The sequence below is a fragment of the Phlebotomus papatasi genome, chromosome 2, assembly GCF_024763615.1.
Source record: "Phlebotomus papatasi isolate M1 chromosome 2, Ppap_2.1, whole genome shotgun sequence".
Taxonomy (NCBI): domain Eukaryota; kingdom Metazoa; phylum Arthropoda; class Insecta; order Diptera; family Psychodidae; genus Phlebotomus; species Phlebotomus papatasi.
Genome location: NC_077223.1, coordinates 11,951,626 through 11,963,723, shown reverse-complemented (window position 1 = coordinate 11,963,723; position 12,098 = coordinate 11,951,626). Strand labels below are relative to the sequence as shown.

Sequence of the window (12,098 nt, the reverse complement as noted above, 5' to 3'; positions counted from 1 at the left end):
ACCTGCAAAACAATCGCGAAAATCTCTATCACAAATCGCAAACGTTTACCTTGTTTTGATGGAGAGTCGTGATGGATAAGAAATGACAAACTGCAAATAGAACAGTTGCTGACAAAAAAAATTCCGCCTTTTTTCAATGTATTTTTATGCTAACTGCAGAAAAATTGGTAGATAGCGCAGTTGCAGAGAAATTTTTGTGACTATAGTACAGTTAGAACATTTTCACGGAAAAATATCTCTGTATAGAGAAAATTCCAAACTTTTTAAATAACGTAGTTTAATAGAGAAAATTCAGTAATATCAGAATATGCAAAAACCTGAAAATCGCAAAAATGCAGTTAGCACAGTTGCTGAGGCAACCGACGAAATATACGAACGTAAAAATTAAAAGCTCAACAAGATTATGAAGTAAAAAGAGAAAAAGACGTGAATGAATCTCCAAAATACTTCCATTATATTTTATGATCAATATCAGGGAGTATTAGCTACATTTGAGAGATAATTGATAGACTCACTTTTAACCATCATTACAAGATATTTTAGTACCACTGCAGTTTATAAGAACAATATTCTTTGTTTTCCAACTTTATTAGGATGCTTTAGGCGAGGGAGAGAAGATAAGATGATGTTGGCTGTAAAGAACCTATGAACCCATGTAACCCTAGTCCCCGGCGAGTGGCCTTCAAAGTTGAAGCCAATTTCTTATTTTCACATACAAAAGCGTATGGAAATTTTTCTGCACTCGTGATCGTTATGATGAATATTTAAAAAGTGAGAAGTTTTTCTGTATTATAAGATACCTTTCCATATGGAGGGATAAATATACTAAATTTTTGTTTAAATAAATTTTTTCCTTGGAGCACTGTGAGCTGAGTCCGAGATCAATTTAGGAATTGGCTTCAAATAGCTCTATATAAAAAGGCCAACTTGCCAGGCGCTGATGTAACTCCATCGTGTTGTCATACAGAAAATCAAAATAAAATTAATTAATTTAGAACATTAGCTCATAAAACATTACTTTCAATACTTTTTTTTTAATAAATCTTAGCATAAAATAGAAATAATACAAAGAATAATTGTGTAAGAGCTTTCTTGAGATTTTATTGCTCTAATAAGTCAAAGATAGAGCAGTGTTTTTGTAAAAATGAAAGCTTTCCATAAATTATGATATTCTCGATATCCGTGAAACCTAAAACTTCAAATAAACCTAGGCTGATCCTCGAGAATATATACCATAAAATATAGCAATAAAGGATCATCTCAAATTATCATACACTGAGAGTTTAAAAAAATTAATTATAGTTCTTTTGCATTAATTTCCTTTACTTTACCGCATTTTGCGGATAATAAGGTAAAGTGCCCTCAAGTCGACCGGTTCCTCAATTCGACCGGTAGAGTTATTTATTCAATTTATTTATATTTGCACTAATATTTGGCGTATGATGGTCAATTACTTCATAAATAAATACGAATCAGTGACAATTTTATAGAAATTCATCATTAAAACATTCAAATATTGACCACCGGTCGAGTCGAGGAACCGGTCGACCCGAAGGCACTTTACCTTATATTCACAGGGATCAGCTTTAATCTATTTGAAGCTCAAGGAAAGGCATTTTTTTTATTTAAAGCAGAAGCATCAGAATGGTAACAATTGGTAAAAGAATATTTTGAAATTATTTATTAAAGAAAGAATAGTGTATTAGTGTTTATCAAGGGCGTAGCGACAATTAATTTAAAGAACTATATAGGCCCTAAGGGCATTTTCACCGAAAAAAGGGTCTTTACTGACTTTTAGAAGATCTTTTATTGAGCGGGTCTTATGAGGTTTTTAAAAAACCCAAAATCATTCAATTTACTGAGAAACAACGGGGGTGCGATTAACTTTTTTTCCTCCTAACTTTGACACTTTTTAGGTGTAAAAATATATCAACATTTTTTAATGTTAATTTTACACCTTTTTAAGGGTAAAATTAGCATAAAAAAGGGTAACTTTAACCCCTAATACACCTAAAAAGGGTAATATTTACACCGATTTCGGATCAATTCTGCAGGGTAAAATAAACATTTCCGGAATGTTATTTTAACTTTTTCGGATTTTTCTCAGTGATTTGGATTAAAAATGAATTAATGAAATGATAATATATTTTAAAAGAAACTGCACAAAATCTAATATTAAAAACGAAAAAATGGCTTTTTTGAAGGATTTCGTGGAAGATTTTGATCAATTGTTCTTAAGACAAAGCAATGTTGTCTTAGAAGAGCTTTTAGGGACAAGTTTTTTGGCAAATTTTTGAAAAAAAAAAAGAACTGCAGGAAAAATATTCTTGGATTTTCGTCATCTAAAAGTCTTCTCGACTGGCTTTAGTAAGCTTTTAGTTAACAAAATATGTCAAGCTCATCCAAATTGGATTTAACCCTTTAAGGACGATTGGAACACCGGTATCCCATAAAGAAAATAATTTTTCCTGACTACCTAAAGTTATTTTTTTTCTTGTATTTATATGTAATTGCAAAGTAGAAGGTTGAATGAATCTAGGATATTTTTTGCAAGTCTCCACCTATTTGCTATATATGATAAATATTTAAGCTCAAAAATGACGAATTTTTAAATTCTCATATTGAAAATTAATTTTAAATATTTTTTATTCTTCCAGTTTTTTTTTAAGCAAAACCGTTTTGGAAAAGGAAACTACAATATTCAAACATAAAATTTTTCGTTAGAGTGAAAATTATTATCAGTCATTTGTATTGTCAGAAAAATTACTTAAATTTTTGGGCTATTTTTGTCCTTATCGTTCATAGAGACAAAAAATACACCAAATCAGACTCTCTTTGCTTTTCGAAGTTTACATGTAAAACGTTTTACAAGTTCTGTTTATCGGTTTCATTTTTATTGCTGATTTTCGGTCAGCGAAAACTGTCTCGTCGTTAAAGGGTTATAGTGAGATTTTGAAACACATCAATCCGTACATTTTTCACAAATTTTTGATTCGTATTTTCACGTAATTTTCCTACCATGAAAGCTCAAGAAAGCTTATAAAAAATCCAAAATTTCAAAGCAATATTGCATCGATACGTTTTCCTTAAAAAAATTAAAATAAGCCAATATTCATTTAAAAAAAATCTAATGAAAACAGAGCTATCCTAACCACATACTTTTGCCGATTTAGTAAAGTCTAAGGACATTTTTTGACATAAGAACATTTCTTTTGCAATTTCCACCAAGAGCAGAATTTCCTTAATTGGTCAAACAGCAGAATTTCCTTAAAGAACAATTTTTAAGTAATTTTTTATCAAAGAGCCTGAGTAAAGGATTTTAGTGATTTTTCAAAAAGTTCAAATTCATAAAAATTTAAATTAAAATGGGATTTTTCGCGATTTGCTTCTTTTTTTTTAGAAAACTCTTGATTATTTGCTTTCGAAAACGAAGGATAGTCCTCCAAATTATTATAATCCTCAAATTATTTTAAATTTAGCCCTCCTAAAAATTAATAAAGAATTCGCACAACAAATAAATTGTTCTTATATACTGCAGTATAGCCGAAATTTTGCCCCAAAAATGCATTAAATGCATTTAAATCTCACCACTTAACACTATATCCATACGTGTATATAAATAATTTCATTACAATATATGTATAGCAATGATCTTTACAGAGTATTTTTGTTAGGGTATTAGAAGGTATTGAAGATTCAGGTACCCAGAAATGCATTGCACTTTGATATGTTTCTCAGCAACATTATTGCGCTTTCTGGACCTGAAATAAGGATTAGGGATAAGGAGGAGAATATGTATAGAGATTTATGTGAGCTCAGTTGGTAATATCACTGAGTTCGTAAGATGTGTTATTGAGAAGCATTGTAGAATTGTAGAATGCTGTGGAAGCGATAGAAAAGATGGGTGGCATATCATCAGGAAGAAGATCAGCCAGTGTTGTGTTGGCTGGAACTGTGCTTAAGATCTTTTGCGTGGTATTTAGCACAGCTGTTGTTAGGAGGGTACTCGTGGAGCTGGTCGTAGTGGCCATAGTTGTGGTATTTATCACAGGCGACGACGGAATGTAAGGATAGGTAGGACATGGATTGGGACCCTCGAGCCTTAGAATTTTGTTAAACATAAATCCAAGCAAGGATCCAGCTGTGAGACCTACTTGGTAGGATAGGGTCATCATATTTCCGCTAACTTCTTTAAGAGTTGCTGGTACTTTGGCTGGTGCCAAGATCATGGGCAGACTGCCAGCCAATCCATTGGAAATCCCCAAAGCAGCTGTGAAGAAGAATGCCGGGGTTTCACCACTCACAACAGGTCTCTCACGCGGAGTGCAGCAGAGTAGCAGAAGTGGCACCAGGAGAGTACGTAATCCCGACATCAGTGTTAATTGGCGTCGAGACCAGGCATACGGAACAGCGGCAAGTATTTTTCCCAACACATCAGCCGTATTGAAGGTAAACATCAGCAAAACTGGCATCCATGAACCCAGAGCACAAGAGTCAATTTGGACCTCAATTCCTGGATACAAGGACAGAGTCACACAGTAAGCCAATGCAATGCACACCATGTAGGGATAGATGGCATGGGCTACTCGCCAACGAGCCTCGAAACCACCACGTAAATTTCCAAGGCGACCTCGACTGCAGGATCCGGGAGTGAGCACATGTTCTACTTTATAAGCCACACTGGGCTCAGTTGTGACTGGTGGTCGATCTGGAGATCCACCATCTGAAAGTGCAGCGTCCAAACTATTCTCGCCAGCTGTCGGATTTGAGAGTTCGTACACCGGATTACTAAAGCTCAATGCCTTGGGTGGCTGAGTTGGTGAACTAGGATCTAGTGTTAGGACACCATATTTTGTTGAATCTCCTCCATCTATTGAGTCTGTAGGTCGGCCTTCATAGGGCTGTAAGACAATCTTGGCACACGCCTTGATATGGTAGCGCACAAAAGGCGAGTGCACAGTGACTGTGTGCAGGACATAACTAATCCCAATGTACACACTCGATGTGAGGAAAAAGATCATAGTGGACAAGCGATTGTTCTCTATCAGGAGCTTCGTCACCACACGATTGGATGACACCAGGAATCCCGCCAAACTCTCTCCAGCCATTACTGCTTGAGTATACTGCTTCGGCAGCATACTAGCAAATCCGTAGAAGCTGGATTGCTGTACAGTACATCCAATAGCCACAAGAGACACTGCTGCCAGAGTCACAGAATATGCAGTTTTGGCAGCAAACATGTGCCAGGCTACTTCACACAGAGCCACGAAAACAAGGGTTGTGAAGGAGATCGCATATCCTGATTGATAAAAAATATCACCTAATCAGTTCATTACCCCATTTGGAACAATGTACATGAATACTGGAGACTAATAAAACTTATAAACACAATGGCCAACATGGGCTGGTGTATTGATCACCAAGGGCGTACCCAGGATTTCAGTTAGGGGGGACTGAGTCTCAAATTTTATTGGCGGGGGGGGGGGGGGGTTGTACATAATATTTATTTTGAAAAAAAACGTTAAACATAAAATGGGATGAAAAGGATCTATAAATTAATATAAGATGGTCCTACTTTTCACCAGAGATTAGCCTATGCCCAAATTGTAGGTATTCTTAAGGAACAATCATCAGTGTTCCTCGGACAAGTGTATTGTCTCCCATATCATTGGCCACAAATAAAATTAATTTGTAGAAATTATTCGCTACTTTTTACCAAATAACTACAGCAAGGATGCATTCATTTTAGTTCATATTTAGGGCAGAATCACATTGACAGTAAAATGCTCACCGTATTTCGTTGATTTACGCACTTTCATTGCAATTCTTGCGCTAATTTTCAATTACCGTATTACCTTATCTCATACTTGGTGACACTAGGTGAAAATAGTATAAGAAAATTGAATAAATAAAACTAAAATGCGATAATCGGTGGAAAAAAACTGTAGGATTTTTTGCTACAGTTTTTCGTTAAGTTTTTCGCTCACCGTTTATCGCATTTTCGTTTTATTTATTCAATTTTCTTATACTATTTTCACCTAGTGCCACCAAGTATGAGATAAGGTAATACGGTAATTGAGAATTTGCGTAAGAATTGCAATGAAAATGCGTAAATTAACGAAATACGGTTAGGCATTGGCGGTGACGGTGAGCATTTAACATTTAACATTTCGTTTCGTGATACCCTTCAAAGCAAAAAGGGACTATCAATCTTTAGAGAATTAATGATATTCTTCTAAGAATTTCCAAAATCAAAAGAAAATCAAAAAAAAATTATTTCCTAATAAACGCTGAGTTAAACTAACTTGAACGAAGAATTTTTTGTTGCTTTGACAACAATTTCTTTTGCAAGACGGAATGTGGTGAAAAATACGCCGAAAATCATATTCTTGTATTAAATTTTCCCAAAAACCCAATAAGGCCTCAAGTTCAAGTAAGAGTTTAACTCATCTACTAAAAGAAAATAATTGGTTTTTGGGGTCAGATGAATCTACTCTAAGTAATCGTTACTAAAGAAAAGTGAGTTTTATTTTTCAATATTCCTTTCCGACAATAAGGTCCTAACGGCCGAATTTTTATTTTTTTTTAATAAAATGTCAAAAAATATAGTTTAAATGTTATGCTTTTATATGCCTAGGAGCTTGAATTAAATAGACTTTTTATTATGTTGAGAAGAAAAAGTTAGAAAATACGCAATTTTCAGCCTTTTTGACCCGTATAGACCCTCAACAGATCAAAGTTCAAAGTCAATGTACGACCCCAGCTTTAATTACATATTCTTAAATTTCACCTCTGACTGCTAAATCTGATGGCTTCAAATAAACTTTCGAAGTCGTTGGTGCTTTTTTTTAAACATATCTCCTGAAGAAACTTGAAGTCCATAACGTCAAGTTTCTAAGATATCTTAAAGCCCCTACACATTGGGAACAATTTTCATTAAAAAATGCTTTTTTGAAGGAAATTTTCTGCACTTCTCTAGGTGGAAACGTTAAAATTCTATCAAAAATACAATTGTTGACAAAAACTCTTCCCAATGTGTATAGGCCATTAAGGAGAAGATTATAAAAAAATTGGTAGAATCATTTTGAGAAACTTGCTTTCTTCTCAATAACATATTATATGGTAAATTATATGCTAAAAAAACGCTTAACTTTTTTAAATTTTTGTATGTAGTACAGAACGGTTAACAGCCTTGCCCTTCCCTCCCTCTATTGGGCTTTTAATGGTTTTTGAGTTTCTGTTTTTGTATTGACACTGTACAAATGAGCAGTAAAACATCAAATTTGAGAAGTGACTAAATTATTTATAAATTTAAAAGCATTAGAATTTTAATGAAAGTTTCGATCTCTATGAATTGAAAAATTAGGCCCATTTTTAGAAAGATTTGGATTTTTTTACTGATCAAATTTAATTTTTTTTTGCTGAACACATTTTTTTGCTTTTCATTTGTTTTTGAATTTTTTTTACGCTTCTAGGGTGGGGCAGCTGCCCCCCCCCCCTGCCCCTAGCTGGGTACGCCCATGTTGATCACTCTTAGAAAAATTGAGTCCCAACTACCTCATATACAGTTATGGAAACTATAAAATATAGTAAGCATAGACCCATCCATATATTTAGCTAGGGTAACTAAATGAAATAGTTGACCAATATTAGTAACAGTATCTTTTTCATTTAGTTATCATATCTAAATTAGATTAGTAACGGGTACTATAACATATTAGTTCCAATAACTAAATATATGTGGTTGATACCCATCTTATTGGCTGTAATAACTATATCATATTAGTTGTGGTTACTATATAGCTTGAAAAAGCTTCAACACATAAGTAAAAATTCACTCTCTACTATTGAAAAATTTGTCAGAACTTTATGAAAATATAGGCCCATTTATTTGCATTAGTTGTGAGAACTAAAAGGAATTAATGACCAATATTAGTTGGGATATCGATTTCATTTAATTAACACAAGCAAATATAAATTGTATGAAACCATTATGAAATAATTGCCATAACTTATCCACGTAAATATTGCCTTATGTTCTCACTACTAATAAATTTATTACGAGTAAAATGTTTTAAGATTATGAGAACCATTTTAAATAGATTTGATAATAATCACCCGATCAACTAATTTGCATTAGTAATGATGTCTAAACTTTTCTAAGAGTGTAATATAATGTTCATATGTGAATCAAAAAGAATTAAATAAATGAAAAGAAGCTTTTTTTTTAGCCAAATTAGTTTTTTTTGTTTTTCAATATAATATGTTCCTTCTAAGTCAATATAGCGAGTCTAAGATTTATTAAAACTTTTTTATTCCGTCGATCCCGTCTGAAAAATAGTCCTTTGGAAGCCTTCTAATATAATAAATTAAGAAGTAAAACCGGTGAACCATCTCTTCGGGTTTTGAAACAGATAAGAGTTACTGTGGACCAGATCTGGTGAATACTGTGGCCAGGGGCCCATCAAGCCTAATAAAAAGTGAAGATATTTTTCACTTTTCCTTGTAAAAATTTTGCAGATATTGCACCGCAACTTAAACAAATTTCCTCGTAGTTCTTGTATTATTTCGGCGAGCACTATGAAATATGTATTTTTTAGATAGCTCTTAATGCATTTTGAAATATATCAGACTGATAAGTCAATTTTCTTTAGGAAAAACTTGCCAATAGTCTTCAGTGCCTCTATGTAAAAACGTGTGGAAAAATGAAATATCGAGAGGTCCCTGACTGTGGCAGTGGGATCAGTTCAAACCTAATTTCATTAATTTTTTTTAAATTGAAAAACACAATATGGCTTTTGGACCAAAATGAGCAAATTAAACAACCATCGAGGGTAGAACTTCTTCAAACAAAATTCTCTAGTTAAAACTAGCAGAAAATTCTTTCGAACATAACAATAATCTCTATAAGAAAATGAATATTGATAACTCACTATTCATTTATTATTGTAGAATTTTTTAAGAAAATGTAATGCATAATATGGAAGGTTGTGAACAATTTCACGTATGCACAACTCTAAAAAAAATTTAGAGCACGCAATAATTCCCACAAGTTTAATATATAATATAAGGGAAGAGTACCAGCGATCGGCAGCGTTCCTCGGATCGTCAGATTAATACCGTATTGTTGCTTCAAATAAAATGATTTTTAAAAAATTATTATCTATTTTTTACCATTTAACTCTCACAAGAATGCACTACATTAGCACAGATTTAATTTATAAAACCAATTTTCCGTAAGACATTTGATTAAATTCGTGACGATCCGAGGTACAGAGTGGAAGGTTGCAATTACACCTATTTTTTATTAATTTATTGTAAAAATAAAAAATTCAAATGCACAGATATATTTAAATGGATAACTAATAGACCATTTAGCATAAACAAAAATACCAAATAGTATTTTGGGGATTATATTTTCAAGTAAATATGGAGCATGTCTCTTAACATTCCGATCCGGGGTGCTCTTCCCTTATTTACTATTAATTTAAATATTTTATATCGAAAATTAATATTTATCTTTTTTCTGGTGGGGAAGAAATTCATAACTCATCTCAGTTTTTATCACAATTTAAAGAGGTTCTCATAACTATCACGATCAATTAATTCTTGAGAAAGCTTAAATAAAATATAACTTTTTCATTTCGACATAATACAAAGCTTTTTGTGGTAAAGAAATTTAAAAACTTTGAAATTAAAATTGAATTGAAGGGGATTTCTTGGAAGAAATCTCTGTGTGGACCTAGCAACACAATTTGTGGAACTTTCAACTCAGTAGATCAAAAGCTCAACTTTTCTTCAGTTCAAACGAAAAACTTTACATCGCATTGATTTTGATAATATTTTCCTACATTCGTTTTACTGTTTTGAATTCTGAGTGACGAATTATCTTTTAAATGGCTACACTATAAAAATAAATTGAATTTGTAATTATTTGTAAAGTATTTAAATTCTATAATCGTTATAGATGCATGTTTGGCAGCATCTTCTGGTGCCCCCTTAACAGATTTTTATCTTTTTACAATAATATAATTAATATAATCTATTAATTTGTCAGGAAGTTAATTAAAAAACTATGAATACTCTCCAGTATTTCTAATTATTGTCTGAATGGGCGTAAAAACAGATTTGCCTTACGATTACGATTTAAATAAATATAATATTATAATTATTTAGATAAAGACTAGTATTATAATTGCAACAGACAACCTGTAAAGCCCTATTATGTTATAGGTAAAATCCTTTAGACATTATCGCAGGACTTATAACGTAACTTGTGATTTTCGAAGTAGGGTAAATTAAGCTAATTCAAAACCTGCTCCAAATGGAAATTTTTTGCTAGTCCAAATGGAAACGTCACTGTTTTCATGATAAATACAGTACTAAATTATTATATTTATATATTTTCTATACCACAGTTTCATTATTTAGTTAATTTTGCTCCAAATAAATCGAAAATCCATTCATATTCACAAATTTTAATTTGTTAATTTCTCAGAAAAATTAAAAGTGTACCTTTTCACTATTGAATTTTTCATCGATCGACCATGTTTTCCAATGAAAAACACAATAAAGTGACTGTTGTTTATTCGTTTTGTTTAACATTTATGTCATATTTCTGGCTAATTTTAGTTAAATTAAGTGCTAATCTTTATTGTTAACGGTACGTGAAGTTTTCAAATGAAATAATTACCTATTTCGTGAACAAAAAGGGTTTTTCTGAAGTGTCTGCAAGTGCTTCAATTGGAAACCCCGGAAATATAATATTTTTGGAGAGATTTTCTTATTGTTTTAGATGGAAAAGGAGAAAGGCCCAGGAATAAGAACAAATCCTGCACTCAAGAGCAACTGAACAAGGTTTTGGAAGCCTTTCGTCGCGGTTTTAGTTACACTTATCTCCAATTAGAAACTTTCCCTTGTCTCCATTTGGATTAATTTGTTTCCAATTGAAGCATTTTATGCTCGCGTATTTTTCTTGTATTTAAGAAGTTTTCAAATTATATTTAAAGAATTTTCACTAAACATTAACATTCTAGAAGAGTCAAGGAGCAAATTTATGTAATTCTCTTCAGAAGAAATATGAACTTAATGTGTTGAATCTTCTGTCAAAATTAAAGCATCTGGAAATGGTTTTGAATTAGGACATTTACCCTAAGCTCGGAGTAATTTTTTAATCCTAGAAGACAATACAAAAACTCACCAAAGTGAATGCGAATCTTGAAGGGGACCAGTGAGAGAAAGACATTGTTCAGTAGCACAGTGGCAAAAGCGACTACGACATACGTCATGCTCATATGGAGGGGCACATTTTCGTCCGGGAATCTCTGTTTCCAATAATCGGCTGCAATGATAAAGCTATTGTAGGGAAGGACAAATCCTATTCCAGCCGTGAGGAGAGCCAAGTACACAATGTGTTTTCTATCCTTGGGCGGGTTTGTGTCTGTATCTGGACTTTCTGATGGCTCATAATGGCGCCGGGAGCCACCGAGGGGTTCGTATGTGCTCCTAATGTCTACAGCAGACTCAGCATCATCATGGTGAGTACTATCCCGCTCCATTTCTTTGCGTGCGCCCGGACGAGTTTCGGAGGAAAAATACTGCACATGGAAATTAATCAATTTTCAGCAAACATTTGTATTGTTCGCAAATCTCGATATCTAGAATGATGGATACTTACTCCAAGACGCGTTCTCTTCGGGGAGAAAGGTCCTTTTAATTATTCCTTTATGTCGTCTACTGAATATTTGCACAAAGTCATAGCATTGCAATTATAGAATTTACGCTCCTTTTACTGCATTGTCTGTCTTTTGTGCGACACGGAGAATCCCACCGGTGTGGGCTGGGAGTACACCCAGACAATAGATATCAATAAAATATGTTCAGATTTTGTCTGATGGGAACAATCACAGGAATGAAAAACCAGAAGATTTATTTGGCGATAAACAAGATATTTATTTATAGACACACCACTCGGTGCATTCTTCCTCAATCTTCACTGACGTTCTCTCACTCACTCATTGAGGTTTTCCGGGTATATGGAAAAATCTCCTAGTGAATTTTCCTGCGGCGACGCGCTTTCATCGATTTGGCAGTTAGGG

General features: G+C 33.3%; 1 protein-coding gene across 1 annotated transcript; it reads right to left on the bottom strand.

The window, feature by feature from the left end:
* Positions 1 to 431: 431 nt before the first annotated feature.
* LOC129803769 (equilibrative nucleoside transporter 4) lies at positions 432 to 12,024 on the bottom strand. The gene is made up of 3 exons (XM_055850552.1): positions 11,678 to 12,024; positions 11,201 to 11,597; positions 432 to 5,299 (listed from the first exon to the last, which is right to left on the bottom strand). Exons 2-3 carry the CDS (start codon positions 11,556 to 11,558, stop codon positions 3,816 to 3,818), a joined length of 1,842 nt encoding a protein of 613 aa, XP_055706527.1. The 5' UTR covers positions 11,559 to 11,597; positions 11,678 to 12,024; the 3' UTR covers positions 432 to 3,815.
* Between the last annotated feature and the right edge of the window lie 74 nt (positions 12,025 to 12,098).